Source organism: Cebus imitator, unplaced genomic scaffold, assembly GCF_001604975.1.
Source record: "Cebus imitator isolate Cc_AM_T3 unplaced genomic scaffold, Cebus_imitator-1.0 Scaffold378, whole genome shotgun sequence".
NCBI classification, from domain to species: Eukaryota; Metazoa; Chordata; class Mammalia; order Primates; family Cebidae; genus Cebus; species Cebus imitator.
Genome location: NW_016107693.1, coordinates 408,150 through 426,937, shown reverse-complemented (window position 1 = coordinate 426,937; position 18,788 = coordinate 408,150). Strand labels below are relative to the sequence as shown.

Genomic DNA, 18,788 nt, shown 5'->3' with positions numbered 1-18,788 from the left:
GCTCTTGTCGCCCAGGCTGGAGTGCAATGGTGTGATCTTGGCTTACTGCAACCTCCACCTCCAAGGTTCAAGCAATTCTTCTGCCTCAGCCTCCTGAGTAGCTGGGACTACATGAATGCACCACCAAGTCTAATTGTGTATTTTCATTAGAGACGGGGTTTCCCTAAGTTGGCAGGGTTGGTCTCAAACTCTTGCCTGCCTTAGCCTCCCAAAGTACTGGGATTACAGGCATGAGTCACCATGCCTGGCCTGAGGTTTCTTTTAGCCCTACAACACTACAACTCAAAGATTAAAAGTATGACTCATCTGTAATCCCTGCACTTTTGGAGGCCGAGGCGGGAGGATTACAAGAGAATGAGACCACCCTGGCCAACAGGGAAAACCCCATCTCTACAAAATACAAAAATTAGCTGGGCAGGACGGTGCACGCCTATAGTCTCAGCTACTCAGGAGGCTGAGGCAGGAGAATCGTTTGAACCCGGGAGGTAGAGGTTGCAGTGAGTCAAAATTGCGCCAAAGTACTCCAATCTGGCAACGGAATGAGATTGTCTCAAATTAAAAAAAATATATATATAGTATTCCTCATTAACTACTCTTCATGACTAAAAGGGCTCTAAAAGAGCCCTCAGTTCTTACACTGGTAGGTATGTAGAGGTTAGGATACTTCCAATTCAAGAAGCACTAATGCTAATCTAGGTTTTCATCCATGCTGTGTTGAAAGAAACCGATCAGCCCTGCTTCTGGGTGGATGTCAGTTCTGACGTGTTTGTCCTTTTGGAGACAAAAAGTAAGGCCACAAAAGTTGTGAGTGACCATTTGAACATGATTTTTAACCTTGGGGAAAAAAGCAGATCAACAATAAGGCATGAGATACTGGAAGGTCTATAGCCTTAGACAGGCAAGGAGACCTAAAGCAGTAGGACACGTTCAGGGACAATCCCAGTGAGATGGAAAGATGGCCTCTACCACACAGCCATAGGCTGGCACCTTCTTTCTGCTTGTATTACCTTCCAGTCTGTGCTCTCTCTCCTTGGTCCCAAAGGACTCTCCTCCACATCATTCTTTCACTTCGTTTGTAAAATTCTAGAGATTTTGCTCTGCTCCCCTTTTTGCTAGGTAACATTTACAATGCCCTTCACACTAGGCTATAAAAATTACAAACTACCAGTAGGTGCCACTGTCCAACAAATGATGCTATTGCATCACCTGGACAGTTAGAGGTTTCCGATTTGGAGGACAGACATGTGACCCACAAAAACAACCAAGTAAGCTAGATAATATGAAACAGATAAAGGCTAACATCCTGAAGCTTTTAATAAGGTCCTGTTAAACATTACAGCCTGGATTCATCTCTGCTATGGTCTATGTCTGTGTTAGGTCAGATCTGTACAAGACAGAGTTGTGCCCTCCGAATCCAACATGAATACAAGAAGTCCAGAACATGGATCATGATGTTCAGCCACTCACTTCAAATGAGTCTCCCTCCACTGCTCAAGCTTAGAAGGGTGTGATTTATTTAGGGAAAGCTTGCCACAACCTCTCCCCAGACCTATGAATGGATAGTTGAAATAAAAAACATCAGGGGAAAGCTGCTAGCCATCGTTGAACTCTGCACTAAAAGTACAGTGGGTGAGGGAGGCCAAGTTGAAAGGAAGGGATGAGTTCACCAATGCTGGTTTTTCCTCTGTGATTATGATATTTTCTGTGGAGGACAAGAACATATCCAAAGAGCCTCTCTTCATTTTCTGTAGCTTTTTAACAAATTGATAAACTTTACATTTTAGAGGAATTTTAGGTTTACTGAAAAATTGAGCATAACATTCAGAAAGGTCCCATACACCCTCTATTCATGTCACCCCCTTCCCATTTCCCCTATTACTAAGATCTTACCTTAGTGTGGCACATTTGTTACAACTGATAAAACAATACTGATACTTTATTAAGTAAAGTCCATAGTTTACATTAGGGTTCACTATTTTCTGTATTTATTCAATTATTTAATACCATTTTGTCTTCATAAGCTAAGAGTTCACTCTTTAGACTGTATAATCTATAGGTTTCAACAAATGTATAATGTCATGTGTCCACCATTATAGTAGCATACAGAATAGTTTTACTAGCCTAATAATATGTAGCTTTTTAAAACTCATGTATCTGTCCCCTCTTTATCAGAAGTTAAATAAAATTTATCAGAAATTAAATAAAAAATGTAAAGCTAGTGTCTAATGATAAAAACTCTGGGCTGTATGGAACTTCCATGTCATTTTATATTAAAGGTTATGAATCACGTGATATTCATTTACAAATATATTCACAACCTGGGGCATGACATATAAACAGTCTCTTGGGTTCCGTATCATGTATCACAGACCTAAAGGCAGAGATTAATAGTTCTTAAACAACTCACTCACCCTTCTTTCTGCTTGTATCACTTTCCAGTCTGTGCTTCCTCTCCTTGGCCCCAAAGGACTCTTCCCACATCATTCTTTCACTTCATTTACAAAATTCTGGAAATTTTGCTCTACTCCCCTTTTTTCTAGGTATATATTTACAATGCCTTTCAAACTATGCTATAAAATTTACAAACTACCAGTAGAAGCCATTGTCCAACAAATGATGCTATTGCAACACCTGGACAGTTAGAGGTTTCCTATTGGCTACAAAGTTATCACTCCTTAAATCAATGAAAAGATAACTGAAATGACAAGCACTAAGCCAAATTAGAGCAAAGATACTTCTAGTTTAATTCCACATATGTGATGAAAAACCCAGTACATTTTTTTAATAGGAACTCTTCAGGAACAGGGATACTCTTGCTCATAAAAGGAAATGCATGGCTCCTGCCCAGTGAAAATTTATATTTGATAAACTCTAAAGATATAGGCCAAGTATGGTGGCTTATGCCTGTAATCCCAGCTACTTGGGTGGCTGAGGCAGGAGGATCACCTGAGCCCAGAAGGTCGAAGCTGCAGTGAGCCAAGACTGTGCCACTACGCTCCAACCTAGGCAACAGAGTGAAACCCTGTCTCAAAAAAATTTTTAATCAATTTCTTCAAAAGATTATTTCCTTTATCCATTTCTGACTAGCTATACAGGATAAATAGAAACACCTCATTTCCATATTCCTAGGTCATTATTTTAGTTTTCAACATTTTTACATACAGCAAAGCCTTTATATTTAAAAAAGATACCAGAATTTTAGCCTATCACTAATACTAACAATTATGAGATGGGACACTATTTGATGAAGCTACCAGCTCAGATGTCCACTCTTTGGTATAAGTTTCTAGGACCTAGAAGGAATAAAAACAACCCCAGACACTTTTCTAAGGAAGAAGAAATAAAGCTCTTACCAAAAATTAAACCAAGATTTTAACCAGAAAAAAAATTCTATGCCTTAATATTATGTTTGTAGAGGGAAGCAGAGTGAGAAATCAACTTCATGCCAAACAGCACATAAGAACACTTAGAATATCTACTCTGAGTAGCTGCCAAGCTCATGCAAATCTTTTGTCAACAAGATTTTCTCCAAGTAGTAAACATAAAAGCTCTTCAGCTTAAAAAAAAAATACAGAAACACTTAACGTATCCTATAGAAATAAATGCAATACTTTACTATTTGTCAAAATTAAAAATGCATGTACCTCTGAAGCCTTGGCAGTTCCATTCCCAATATTACACTCGCATACTTGCAAATGTGCAAAATAAACTACATACAAATACTGTTACTGCATCATTAGTTGTAACAGAAAAAAATCAGAACAAAACCAAATGCTCATCAAAAGGCAACAAGTTATATAAATTCGGTGTACCCTTAAAACAAACATTGTGTTCTGTTTTCACTTAAGTCATTAAAAGTGACACAACAGTCACAAAACAGCAAATATTACATGATTCTATTTATATGAAATGTCAAGAATATGCAAATCTATAGAGACAGTAGTTTAGTGGTTGCCAAAACCTGGGGAGACTGGAAAGAAATAGGGAATGAATGCTAATGGGTTTAGGATTTCTTTAAGGATAACAAAAATGTTGTAAAATTTACTGTGGTGAAGACTGAACAATTCTGTGACTATATTAAAACCACTGAATTGTACACTTTAAATGGGTGAATTGTATGGCATGTGAATTGTATTTCCACAAAGCTTTATTTTAAAAAGTGAAGCAGTTGGCTAAGCACAGTGGCTTATGCCTGTAATCCCAGCACTTTGGGAGGCCGAGGCGGGGGAATCACCTGAAGTCAGGAGTTCGAGACTAGCGTGGCCAACATGGTGAAACCCCCTCTCTACTAAAAATACAAAAATTAGACAGGTGTGGTGGTTCATGCCTGCAATCCCAGCTACTTGGGAGGCTGAGGCAGGAGAACTGCTTGAACCCAGGAGGTAGAGGTTGCAGTAAGCCAAGATTGTGCCACTAAACTCCAGCCTGGGTGACAGATTGAGTATAGGTCTCAAAAAATAAAAATAAAAAGTAAAGCAGCTCTATATGGAATAACATAGAAATATCACCAAGGTATACTGTTTTATGAATAAAGGAAGACACAGAACACTGTGAACTACACAATATAATTTGTGTTTTTTCCTTTTTTTTTTTTTTTTTTTGAGACAGTCTCATACGGTCACCCAGGCGGTCGTGCAGTGGTGCAATCTCAGCTCACTGCAATCTCCACCTCCTGGGTTCAAGCCATTCTACTGCCTCAACCTCCCGAGTAGCTGGGACTACAGGCATGTGCCACCACGTCTAGCTAATTTTTTTTGTATTTTTAGTAGAGACAGGGTTTTACCATGTTGGCCAGGACGGTCTCCATCTCCTGACTTCGTGAACCACCCGCCTCAGCCTCCCAAAGTGCTGGGATTACAGGCGTGAGTCACCTCACCCGGCCTATAATTTGTGTTTTCTTACACACATGCCCAGCAAGCTTTATTGGCTTATATATGAAATACAAAAGAAATTATGTAGTAAACAACAGTTACTTTTAAGTAACTGAATGTCCAGAGGAGAAAAGACGTCCTTCACTCTATCCTCTTTTGTACTTTTGAATTTTGTACAATATGTATTATCTATCCAAAATACATATATTTTTTAAAGTAATATAGCCACTATAGGTTCATTTTATCAAATACTGCTTCTAATATTCAACATTTTCCATCAGTAAGATTTACCAAGATCAACAGTTTATTTTATATTTAAAGTAATACCAAAGATTAGCAGCTATTAATCTTTAAAAACAGTCAACAGTATTGGGCAATGAATGGCAGCCTAATTTATTATTTTCCTTGTTCCTTGCTTTTCCTGTTCTAATTTGCTTTTAAGCTGTTTTCCTGCTAATTGGAAACTCCATTTGAAGGTGACCAGGAAACTGACATAAAAGGACACATATTTGTTAACTCTGATGTTTGTTAGTTCTATTACAAGATCTGTTGAAGAATCTGGTTGAACTTACTATTTAAAATAAAGTTGGTAAATAATTCATAGAACTGATTTAATTCTACTATTTCAAGTTGCACTTTGCTTCTGACCAATGATGTATATTCATACCATCAAACCTGCTAAATATACATAAAGGCCATCCTATTAAATGACCAGATTTTCAGCTACAAGTTTTTATCTGTAGTACAAATTGCACTGGAAATCCAAAATATATAAATATATATTATGCTCTATGAGGACTGTATGCTCAACAAAAAGGATAAGTGATAAATAAAACCACCACTTTTAAAAAAAAAAAAAAAAAAGACTGCGCTGGAAAGTAAGATCTTTAATAAAGAGACTACTACAACCACACTTCCGTAACAATCTTAAAACTTCCCTTAGTGTGCAAACTGGATTCCCACTATTTAGTCTACTGCCTTGACAATGACTCACTCTAATCTAGACAAAATTAAGCATTCCTTCCTTCTTCAACATTTCCGTAGCACCATATATGTACCTTTATTACATATTTATCAGATAGCATTGCAATTATTTGTTTACATGTCAGTCTTTTTCACTATAGTAGCTCCTTGTGCAGAAATATCTTATTCATTCTTGTAATTTGGGGAGCTAGCCCAGCCACTGCACGTAGGACACATGCCAGAAAGTTGGCTGCATGTGTTATTGTTAGCCAAGAACACTCACATTTCCCCCAAACCATTCGGCTTTTAAATTATCATGAACAAAAATTAACCCTTCATTACCCACAGTATTCCAATCCTGAAAAGAGAAGGAAGCAAACAGATGTAGTCCCAAACCACAAATAATTTATTCCACAGATGGTTCATCTAGGCTAACGCTAAAATCAATCAGCTTGCATAAAGCATACACAAATAGAAAACAGCGCTAAGACGACAATGCTGCTTTTGGAGTTTTTTTTTTCTCTCTCTCCCACCCCCAGAAAATAGATGTATCTGAACCACAGTCACTTATTAAATATTCATGGGTTTAGAATGTCTGAATGTACCTAGTCACTGTGTCAAAAAATAAATAAATTTAAAAAATGAATTGGAATAAAGATACAATATAGACCAAAAGGGCTAACAGGACATTTTGGTAAATCCCTGATACCCACTGGCTCAGCTTCAGTGCCAAAGCAAACACCAACTGTAAGGTCCAAGCTGGAGCCATTAGTGACTGGAAAGAGAAAGGTGGCAAAGGCCTACTTCAGCCCTCCCTTCTTACAAACAACCAGCAAACCAGAAGAAAGTGGCTTTTCTTATATAGGTGATTAAGTACCTACAATATCTTAGGAAAAAGATTCCATGGCTAACTGGCAGAGGTATATAAAAACATTTGTAATTTGGGGAGCTAGCCCAGCCACTGCACGTAGGAGACATGCCAGAAAGTTGGCTGCATGTGTTATTGTTAGCCAAGAACACTTGCATATTTACTCAAAAACCACGTAAATATCTAATCAAAATTTCTAGCACACCAGCTAATTCATGATAATGTATTTTTGAGTTTTAGCACCTTTTTACTACCCTCTTCATTAATGCAGGCAGTTTGATCAACTAGTAACCTGGCAAAATGCAAATAATAGAAAAGTAAAAATTAGGAAAATGGAAGGTTCAATATAGTTTAGACAGACCATAGCAGTAAAAGGAGAAAACTATCTAAAGCTTGTGTAATGGTATAAAGGAAATCTAAAAAGAAATTTTTTTATTTTATTTTTATAGAGACAGGGTCTCGCTCTGTCACCTAGGCTGGAATGCAATGGTATAATCACAGCTCATCGCAACCTCCAACTCCTGGGCTCAAGCAATCCTCCTGCTTTAGCTTCCCAAGTAGCTGGGACTACAGGTGTGTACCACCATGCCCAGCTAATTTTTTTCTTCAGTACAGACAGCATCTTGCTATGTTGCTCAGGCTGATCTGGAACTCCTGGCCTCACAATACTCCTGCCTCAGCCTCCCATATAGCTGGGATTACAGGAATAAGCTATCACTCCTGGCAGGACATTATTTTTAAGCTTCCATTAGATGGAAATCAAGACAAAGCTTTTAGTAACAGTTCTTCCATAAACTAGCTCTGTAACCTTAGGCAAGTCACTCTGAATCCCAGGTACAGTTTTCTAATCTACAAAAACGACTGGAAAAAATAATCTCTAAGACCCTCTCCACCTTAAGTTATTCCATTGGTACAAAATTTAAAATTAAAGACTCCTATGGTTTGGATGTTTGTCCCCTCCAAATCTCATGTTGAACTGTAATTCCCAATGTAGGAGGTGGGCCTGGTGGGAGGTATCTGTGTCATGGAGGAGGATCCCTCATGAATAGCTTGGTGCCCTCCACATGGTAAGGAATGAGTTCTCACTGTTAGTTCACGCCAGAGCTGGTTGTTGAATAGAGCCTCGCACCTCCTCTTTCTCTTGCTTCTGCTATCCTCATATGACTTGCCTGCTGCCTCTTTACCTTCTGACATGATTGAAAGAAACCTTCCTGGGCCCCCCCAGAAGCTGAGCGGATGCTGGCGTCATATTTGCACAGCCTGAACACCCGAGAGCCAAATAAGCCTCTTTTCTTTATGAATTACCTCAAGATAGTCTTTATAGCAACACCAACATGCTAACACAAAGACTTTATATATGATATGAGGTACAAGAAATTTTTTTGAGTCCCCTAGTTCATTATTTGATTCTTTCACAATCATTTTACAAACTATTCTACCCAGATGTCAATTACTAATGTTCCAAATAATGGCTTCGCTATAAAATAATAATCATAATAAAGTTATTTTAAAGTTTTCACTAACCTGGTGCAACTACATTCACTCTAATTTTCTTTCTTGCTACCTCTTTAGCAAGAGCACGCGAAAATCCAACTAATCCTCCTTTACTGGCACCGTAAACAGACTGGCCAGAATTGCCTTTTAAGCCAACAATGCTTCCTAGGACAAAAAAAAAAAAGCAAATTAAATTCAATTGAGGTTACTTGAAAATTCACATAATTTATAGTAAATGAACAAAAAGGTACAACCCACTTCACCTTGTCCTTTGTTAAAATTATAAATTCTAACCATTGTCATCAGTCATTTATCAAAGATTTAACAGTCCAGGTCTGCTCCAGACACATATAGAAAACAGCAGCTGAAAGCAGCTGATATAAAACTACCAATGCCAGGCAGGTGCTTGCAAATTGATCCATTATCTGAAAGGGACCCACTCTAACCTCTGAGTAGGTCATATATTATTAAAATTCTGTGGCATTTATAAAGGCTTCCAGCAGGTAGAGGTTAAAGCCAGAAAAAGTCAGACAAAAGCTGAGGCTGATTAATTTTATGATTCTACAACACAGACATAGGCAGAAAGTTCTCATTTTCATCTTAAAAACTAGTTCATTTGAAGACAAATCTCACTAAAATTGAATTATGTGCATACCTCATTTTATTGTTTTGCTGTATTGTGCTTTGCAGATTCTGCGTTTTTTTAAATTTTTTTTTTAAAAATTGAAGGTTTGTAGCAACCCTGCATCAAGCAATTCTATTAGTACTTTTCCAACAGCATGGCTCACTGTGAGCAGTGCTCACTGTGTCCCTTTGTCTCATTTTGGTAATTTTCATACCATCTTAAACGTTTTCATTATTATATCTGTTATAGTGATCCGTGGTCAGTAATTCTTGATGTTTACTGCTGTTGGGCTGCCACAAAGTATTACTGCTCATTGACAATGCATCTGGTCACCAAAGAGCTCTGACGGAGATGTACAAGGGGATTAATGTTGTTTTTTGTGCCTGTTGATACAGTATCCTTTCTTCAGCTCATGGATCAAGGGGTAAAGTCTTATTTAAGAAACATTTTACAAGTCTATAGCAGTCAGAGTCATTCCTCTTATGAATCTGGGCAACTTAAACTGAAAACCTTCTGGAAAGGATTCACCATACTATTTGCCATTCAGAACATTTATGATTCATGGCAGGAGGTCGAAATATCAACATTAACAGAGTTTGAAGGAAGTTACTTCAGCCCTCATGGATGACTTTGCAGGTTCAAGACGTTAGTGGAGCAGAATTGCAAATGGAGCCTGAAGAGGTGACTGAATTTCTGCAATCTCATGATAAAACAAATGGGTGAGGAGTTGCTTCTTATGTGTGGATAAACAAAGTTGTTTCTCAAGGTGGAATCTACTCCCTGTGAAGATGTGAACACTGTTGAAATGACAAAGGATTTAGAATATCCTATAAACTTAGTTGATAAAGCAATAGCAGGGACTGAGAGGACTGGCTCCAATTCTTAAAGTTCTACTTGGATAAAATGGTATCAAACAGCTACGAAGAAATCTTTCAGGAAATGAAGAGTCAATCAACGTGGGAAATGTTGTCTTATCTTAAGAAACTGCCACAGCCACCCCAACTTTCAGCAACCAAAACTATTATCAGTCAGCAGCCACCAACATCAAGGCAAGACCTTCCACCAGCAAAAAGATTATGACTTGCTGAAAGCTCAGATGATCATTAGCATTTTTTAGCAATGAAGTATTTTTTGGCAACAAAGTATTTACATTTTTAGACAAAATGCTACTGCATACTTAACAGACAGTATCTTTTACATGCACTGAGAAACTGAACAATTTGTGTGACTTACATTATTGAGCTATTTGCTTTATTCTGGTAGAGTAGAACCAAAGCTACAATAACTGTGAGATATGCTTGTACTGTCAATCTAAACTGCCAAAGCTTCAATTATAAACATTTTGTAAAAGTGCAATTTCATTATATTCAGCATAAGGAGAGCCGATGGGTTTTTTAAATATACCTTTAAAAAGAATATTTTAGAGTTAAATAAATATACCTCAGGTTATCAGGTACAATTGTAAATTGTACTGTCCACAGAAGATTCTTGAGTGACCACATCTAATGAATACGTAGGGACATAGATGAATCTGGAAACCATCATTCTCAGCAAACTGACACAAGAACAGAAAAACACTGCATGTTCGCACTCATAGGTGGGTTTTGAACAATGAGAACATGTGGACACAGAGAGGGGAGTGTCACACACTGAGGTCTGTGGGTGCGGTTTGGGGAGGGATAGTGGGAGGGAGGGATAACGTGGGGAGAAATGTCAAGTATAGGTGATGGGGGGATGGAGGCAGCAAACCACCTTGCCATGAAGGTACCTATGCAACAGTCTTGCCTGATCTGCCCATGTACCCCAGAATCTAAAGTACAATAAAAAATAGTAATAATTTTTAATTCAAATATCAACTATATGCAAATAAATTCTTGCAAAACAGAAGTGAGGAAGTAATTTTCTGCACCACTGACCTGTACTTAGATATAAAAATTAATCAAGGACCTCATAAAATTTTTTTAAACCAATTATATTTTAGAAAAGGAAACATTCCAAACATTTCTCTATTATAATCAAGTTCAGTATTAAAATATTTATCTACATTATATATTGTCTGCCAACTAGTAAAAGAAGAGAACTGTGAAATACACAGAGAGAAAAAACATCAGACTGAGAAAATGTATATGGACAGAAAAAGTGGTGTTTATCAGAAAGAAAAATATAGAGACACACAAAAAATACATGCACACACAAAAAAAACACCAAATGGAGCTGGTGTAATGGCAGTGAGTTATCAGAACTTATTAACAATGGTGTCACTAAAGTTGGTATACAACCCTCCAGTGCTAAATATGACTGGCTTTTAAAAGAAAAAAAAGAAATACAAACAGAAACTTTAGCAGCTTTAACTTGTGCCACACACTACTATTCATCTGGTCAAAAAGTGGTAATTCCTGAAATATCAATGAAGCGTCTAGCAGTTTAAAGTAGTTCTTTCTGTAGCAAGATTCTCAATTTACTTTTATTTACTTTTAGCTCAATTCTAAAAGTTTTGCATGCATAAGGAGAACTGATGGGTTTTTCAAATATACCTTTAAAAAGAATATTTTAGAGTTAAATAAATATACCTCAGGTTACCAGGTGACAGGTACAGGTCTGTTTGCCTGCTTATAAGAATCCAAAGTCCTTATCTGGCTGTGTTAAAATGCAAAGGTTGACTCACTGACTAATCTCTTTTATAAGAAAACAGATCCCTTAAATTTTTAAGGGTAAATGTCCAAAATGCTCTTATGTCCCCTTAGTTTGTTAGCATAGTATTCTTGCCTTTCTCATTTTCAAAACAGAAAAACCCTAAATCCTGGCTTGGAAAACCATTTCCTACATTTAAAAGAACAGGGTCATTTACTTTCATGGAGCAGCATCCTCCTTTCGTGGCCTTTTAAGGTATTACCATTTGAAAATAAAAAGCAGATGATATACTACTATGTCCAAATTACCAAACTGAAATAACATTTCAAGCCATTTTGCATTTTAAGTTCTACAGGCATATACTCCACAGTTTATCTGCCCTGTAGGTTAGATGAACTGAAAACTAGGGGTTACTTACACTCATTCTTTTTTTTTTCCATTTATTTTATTGCATTTTAGGTTTTGGGGTACATGTGAAGAACATGCAAGATTGTTGCATAGGTACACACGTGGTAGTGTGATTTGCTGCCTTCCTCCCCATCACCTACATCTGGCATCTCTCCCCTTGCTCTCTCTCCCCAACTCCCCAATCCCTGCTGTCCCTCCCTTATTTCCCCTCAACTGACCCCAGTGTGTAGTGCTCCCCTCCCTGTGTCCATGTGTTCTCATTGTTCAACACCCGCCTATGAGTGAGAACATGTGGTGTTTGATCTTCTGCTCTTGTGTCAGTTTGCTGAGAATGATGGTTTCCAGGTTCATCCACGTCCCTACAAAGGACACAAACTCATTGTTTTTGATGGCTACATGATATTCCATGGTATATATGTGCCACATTTTCCCTGTCCAGCCTATAATCAATGGGCATTTGGGTTGGTTCCAGGTCTTTGCTATTGTAAACGGTGCTGCAATGAACATTCGTGTGCACGTGTCCTTATAGTAGAACGATTTATAATCCTTTGGATATATACCCAGTAATGGGATTGCTGGGTCAAATGGAATTTCTGTTTCTAGGTCCTTAAGGAATCGCCACACTGTCTTCCACAATGGTTGAACTAATTTACACTCCCACCAACAGTGTAAAAGTGTTCCTATTTCTCCACATCCTCTCCAGCATCTGTTGTCTCCAGATTTTTTAATGCTCGCCATTCTAACTGGCTTGAGATGGTATCTCAATGTAGTTTTGATTTGCATTTCTCTGATGACCAGTGATGATGAGCATTTTTTCATATGTTTGTTGGCCTCATGTATGTCTTCTTTTGTAAAGTATCTGTTCATATCCTTTGCCCACTTTTGAATGGGCTTGTTTTTTTCTTATAAATCTGTTTTAGTTCTTTGTAAATTCTGAATATCAGCCCTTTGTCAGATGGGTAAACTGCAAAAATTTTTTCCCATTCTGTTGGTTGCCGATTCGCTCTAATGACTATTTCTTTTGCTGTGCAGAAGCTGTGGAGTTTGATTAGGTCCCATTTGTCTATTTTGGCTTTTGTTGTCAATGCTTTTGGTGTTTTGGTCATGAAGTCCTTGCTTACACCTATGTCCCGAATGGTTTTGCCTAGATTTTCCTCTAGGGTTTTTATGGTGTTAGGTCTTATGTTTACACTCATTCTGAAAAACAGAGAAATTTTATATTCCTTTAAACCTCCACGCAAGATTTAACAGTAACCCATGCAACTGCTGTACATGATATTACTTATTCCCCACTGTCTACTTTAATTCCTTGTCCATGTTTTAAAATTAGGTTTCTGGCTGGGAACGTGGCTCCCACCTATAATCCCAGACTTTGGGAGGATCACTTGAGTCCAGGAGCTAAAGACCAGCCTGGGCCACAGAGTGAGACCTCATCTCATTTAAAAAAAAAAAAGAAAAGTTTCACATAAAAATCAGGATGGTCCAATTTTTCTTGAAAAATCAAAACTGCTGGCAAAACTGGGACCACATAATAGAATCTAAGTGGTGGCCTCCACCATTCCACATGGGCTCTAGACAATGAAGCTGGATATCATTTATCGAATGGCTGCTCCTGTCATTCTTCTAGTACTTGGTGGTAGCACTCATTTAACACCTGCCTGACTCCTATAGAGATGTAAATGTGTGATTCCTATTTTACTAATCAATTAATTAAATCATTTTTTCCACAGATAATAGAAATTTCACCCAAGTTTCACAAGTGAATAAACTACAAATTAGTGCATTAAATATCTGTCTGGTATTATGGGATAATTATAAATTCACAAAGGTGAAGACTCACCTACATTAACTATAGACCCTCCCTGTTGTTGAATCATAGTCCTCACGGCAGCTTTACAGGTCAGCATGGAACCCAAGAGGTTGGTATGAAGCTGAGATACCATATCTTCAGTTTTTGTTCTTACTAAAAGACTATCCCTACAAAAAGAAATAGTATATAACGGCATATAATAACAAGATAAAACAAACCAAAAAGGTCAAACTAAGATAACGTTTCTACTGAAAGCAGGGTGCAAGAAGTGCTTCCTATCTGAGATAACTAGAATACCTACAGTCGCATTTTGAACTTGGTTTGAGATACATTAAATAACAATTGATAAACCAGAAAGGATGCACTTGGAAGACAGGTTCCTACCCCTCTCAGCTTGAGTGGCAAATATTCTTAGCCCCTAAAAGTATTACCATGTAGCCAAAATAGTTTGAATGACCTGAGCAACTGCCACACTAAGCCTTGTTTAGCAAGAAAGTATGTTATTCTAAATATTATCTCCTAAATTCATTTTTTTTAAAGTAATATCCACTCCATTATTCTATTAGTATTAAGTTCACAAACTGGCAAAACTTATATATGGTGACAAAATTAGAAAATAGTTACCTACAAGGAAGTATTATTAATTGAGAAGGCACTGCCTTCTGGAGCACTGGAAACATTCTACAGCTCAATATGGGTGATGATTACAATGTTAAAACCAATTAAACTGGACATTTAATATATGTTGTATCTCAATATAAAAAAAAGAATTTGTGCCGGGCATGGTGGCTCATGCCTGGGAGGCAAGGCAGAAGGATCGCCTGAGGTTGGGAGTTCAAGACCAGCCTGATCAACATGGAGAAACCCCAACTCTACTAATAAAAATACAAAATTAACCGGACATGGTGGCCCATGCCTGTAGCCCCAGCTACTCAGGAGGCTGAGGCAGGAAAATTGCTTGAACCCAGTAGGCAGAGGATGCAGTGACCAGAGATGGCGCCATTGCACTCCAGCCTGGGCAACAATAGCGAAACTCCATCACAAAAATAAATAAACAAAATATAAATTTGCTGGGTGCAGTGGCTCACGCCTGTAATCCTAGCACTTTGGGAGACTGAGGCGGGCAGATCACAAGGTCAGGAAATCGAGACCATCCTGGCCAACATGGTGAAACCCTGTCTCTACTAAACTACAAAAAATTAGCTGGGTGTGGTGGCATGCATCTGTAGTCCCAGCACTCAGGAGGCTGAGGCAGGGGAATTGCTTGAACTTGGGAGGTGGAGGTTGCAGTGAGCCGAGATCCGCCACTGCACTCCCGCCTGGGGACAGAGCAAGACTCCATCTCAAAAAAAAATTATGGACTGACAAGTTTTAAAATACATACTTTTTCCCCCCAGTTAGAAGTATAATAATATATTAACTTATACTAATCAGACATATTAGGAATAAAAGTTTTAAAAATATATATAAATTTACTTAAATCTGTGACCAACCTGTTAACACCAGCTGCATTTACCAAGAAATTTACTCGACCTAAGTGTTTCTCCATCTCTTCAAATGTATTTTGAACATCATGTTCTTTAGCAACATCACAGCTAAATGCCAAATGATCTCCTACACAACAAAGTTAAATAACAATTACTTATAAGTTATAACTCAAATTTTAAATTTACTCAATACACATGTGTTAAGCATCTAAGATGGTAGGCCCGTGCTAATCTAGAACCCAAAAATTTAAGTCATGTCATGAGGCCCGGCTTTCACAGAGTTGGCCTAATGAAACTGGGATGGGGGAGCAAGAGGAAATAAAGTACTACTACAGAAAGTTAATTTTAAAACTTTCTTTTTAATCAACAAAGAGGGGAGGGCTTTTTCAAGTTATAAAGGCTCTGTCAGATTCATCTAATGATATGTCCAGTTTTAACACTGAACTCATGCTTCCCAATTCAAGTCTTCTGGGTTTTATATTCCTTTTTTCAAATTTATATCTAATTGTCAGGTTTTCGTTGAATGTTTCTCTGGCCCTGAACAGGAACTCTAGTTTCTTCTTCTTTTTAAGAGCTACGGATACACTATGGCACATATAGCATAATGACTATTTTTCAAACCTCACCATCAGGAGACATGAGATAACACGGAAAGCTGTAAAAACACTAAAACTACAAACCATGGGGGGGAACACTTTTTACAAAAACAACTGTTACTTACCACTTCTAAAAAATGGTTAAATGCCAAAAAACTACACTTCAAAGGAAAATAAAGCATTCCCTATGTAATAATCTACCATTTTAATACCCTAAAATGGAGAATTGTATTTAAGAGCCAAAAAAAATTGCTTTTCTGTTTGACCTTGACAAACATATCTACACTACATTACCCTACCAAGCCTTTGGAAACAGTAAGTGACCTGGGAAATTATACTTTCTAGATGAAAACCAATCACTCATGGAACACGATTCAAAGGAATGCAGGACCCAAAAGCATCCTGTGTCTCTCTCTCTCGGTTTTCACTTGAAGACTCGCTGTTTTCACAACCACCTTTGAAAGCTCAATTAATGGCTTCAATCTAGTCCAGCAAACACTGATGGCTTGGGGTGACTCAGTAAGGGTCACCATTTTTCCCCTTTGTTGAATGGCAAGGAAGATGAGCTTTAAGAAGCATTCACTGACACTCTCCCTGAGCTGTAACTTACAGGATTTTTTTTTTTTAGAGATCCCAATATTCTCCCAATCAACAGTGAATAGGTGATACCAAACCAATCAGTAAGGTTAACTTAAAAACGAACAGCCACACCTGGCACCTATAGTCCCCCAGCTCCTTGGGAGGCTGAGGCGAGATCCATAGAGCCCAGTAAATCAGGAGTTGGAGTCCAGCCTGGGAAACATAATGAGAAGCCCTCTCAAAAATAAAATTAAATTAAAAACCCACACACAAAAACAGTAAGAGCCACAAGATGCACCCGCAGGCCTCTATTCTCCCCATGCCTCCCTGAGAGTAAATGAAGTTTTGTCCATTTTAGTAACTAAACAAATAGCATCTTCGGATCTTTCTAATGTCCTATTTCTCCCTAACCTCAAGGAAGAATTAAATTCACAAAATGACTAAACCATTATTAATAAGCCAGAAAAAAGAAAAAAAAAAAAANAAAAAAAAAAAAACCCTGAAGTTTAAACGCAATAAAAAAGAATTTCGGAGAACAAAGTTCAACTGTCCATTTGCAAAACTAACCACATTTGCTAACATAAAGTAAACAAGGCAAATGTCAACACTGGCTGGAACTCAGAAGGGTTTCTCTGAAACTGCTTTGTGCATTCGCACAGGCCCAGGCACTGCCCTCTGCAATACTGAGGGAGCCATTTACACCTGGCACACCCCTCACCTGCCTGAACCCTTTTCCGCCCTTTCCCTAAATTCAAACTGTCCTGTGGCTCTCTCCCGCCAGACACCAAAACAGGGCAGCTCCTCACGTTGAGCACAAGCCGCAGGGCGGGGGATGCTTATTCGCGGGGCCTCACGAGACTACGAGGTCTTAAAGAAAACCCTGAGTGCCCAGCCCTCCGCGCGGGCTGCGTGGCCGACGTTCTAGAGGCCCCTGGAGGTCGGGGTTTCTGCACGAGGCGCGTTCCACCCTTGGCACGGAGAGCGCCTGCACACGGCTTATGGAGAAACCTCGGAGCCCGAAAGCCCAGGCCCGCTCGCTTTACAAAGCAGATTTTCTCTGGGCTCCTGGACCACGGCCATACAACTGGACAACTCCAGTTCGGTACCTACCGCCGAGGTCACCGGCGGCGGCTTTGGCCCCTTCCAGGTTTCTGGCAATGACCGCCAGTCGGTAGCCTTTCCGGGCCATTAACTGGGCCACGGCCCTGCCAATGCCTCGGGAGCCTCCGAAAACAGCACACACTTTGTCCATCTCGGACTCAAAAACTCGGAGGAGAGAGAGAAGGGAGTGGCGGCTCCTTTCCAGGTTCCACAGGCTTTTAAACAACCAATGTTCTCAAAGAAAAAAAACAAAAGGCAAACTGCAAAGAAAAAACAGACCGCTCGACACCTCCTCCTGCGGCCGGACTCCGGCAATGCAGGAAGCCGCAGAGAAGGGGGAGGAGCCACGGCGGCGCCGCGTCGACGTCATTACGCATTGACTCTTCCGCGCCGCGCGTAAAGAGCACGGCGGCGAGAGCTCCCCGCCGGCTGAAGAATGGCCTGGAGGGGGTTTCGATGCATGCTGGGACCTGTAGTCTTGACGCAAGAAAGGAACTGGCGCAGGGGCGCTGTTTGGTGGGAAAAAAACTTGTGGCACCGAGGGGAATCCTCTGGACCCGCTGGGTTCTCTCCGTCGGGATTGGAGCCCCGGTGACCAATGGACCCGGTTTGTTCGGAACTGACAGGGTTCTCAAGACGCTGGGCTTTCCCTGGGAAACCAAGACGACTTGATCACGCAGTTACAACCCAGAACAAGCACTCCGGGCCCCGGTGTGTGCCCTTCGCCTAGGTGTTGTTTTGGCTACAGACTTGATGTCTTGTTGAAGAAGTCCCCAGTATCGCACCCACAGCAGAACCTACCCTACCTGTTCCTCCCCCAGGATGCTGCAGAAATGGACCTCTACCCGCCCAGATGTTAGCATTCACCGCGAAGTGTGGCGTGAAGGTGAACGCCCTGTCGAACATCCAGCAGGAGGTCAAGGAATTCTAATTGATTGAATAGTCTTTCAAGATCTACGAAACAAGCTTAGGCTGCTGTAGACAAACAAAAATGAGTTTCTGCAATTCTAAATAAGATGTACTGGGTGCTCTGAGAGTTAATAAACTAAAAAAAAATCCATGTTTGTTACAATTATAGTGTAAAAAGAAAGCATTTCTCGATACAACGTTATTTTACTAGATGATTCAGAGAAGTATGAACCACGGTCCCTACCACTAAAAAAAACTACAACCCAGAACTACAGTACTAATACACATGAAACACTAGGAGGTACCCAAAATCATACTTAGTAAAGTGCAAAATTATATATAACACAAGAGCTCTGAGAAAATGGAGACCAGGGAAGAATGAGAGAGACATGGAAAAGTTGGATTTGAGGGCTGGATGAGGTTTGAAAAAAGGAAAGTAAGAGCAA

At 39.3% G+C, this 18,788-nt stretch overlaps 1 protein-coding gene across 3 annotated transcripts in view; it reads right to left on the bottom strand.

Annotated features, from left to right (window-relative positions):
• The window catches only part of CBR4 (carbonyl reductase 4), a 111,490-nt gene extending 93,686 nt beyond the window's left edge, over nucleotides 1-17,804 (bottom strand). For 2 of the 3 annotated variants that reach the window (XM_017507560.1, XM_017507557.2), the window contains exons 1-4: nucleotides 17,443-17,804; nucleotides 15,164-15,284; nucleotides 13,701-13,837; nucleotides 8,227-8,361 (exon numbers count right to left, since the gene is read on the bottom strand). In XM_017507560.1, the coding sequence (XP_017363049.1) occupies nucleotides 8,227-8,361; nucleotides 13,701-13,837; nucleotides 15,164-15,284; nucleotides 17,443-17,584 (535 nt within the window). In that variant the 5' untranslated portion in view covers nucleotides 17,585-17,804. The remainder of the gene's footprint in view (nucleotides 1-8,226; nucleotides 8,362-13,700; nucleotides 13,838-15,163; nucleotides 15,285-17,442) is intronic. The other variant, XM_017507558.2, reaches the window with a different exon arrangement.
• Nucleotides 17,805-18,788: the final 984 nt, after the last annotated feature.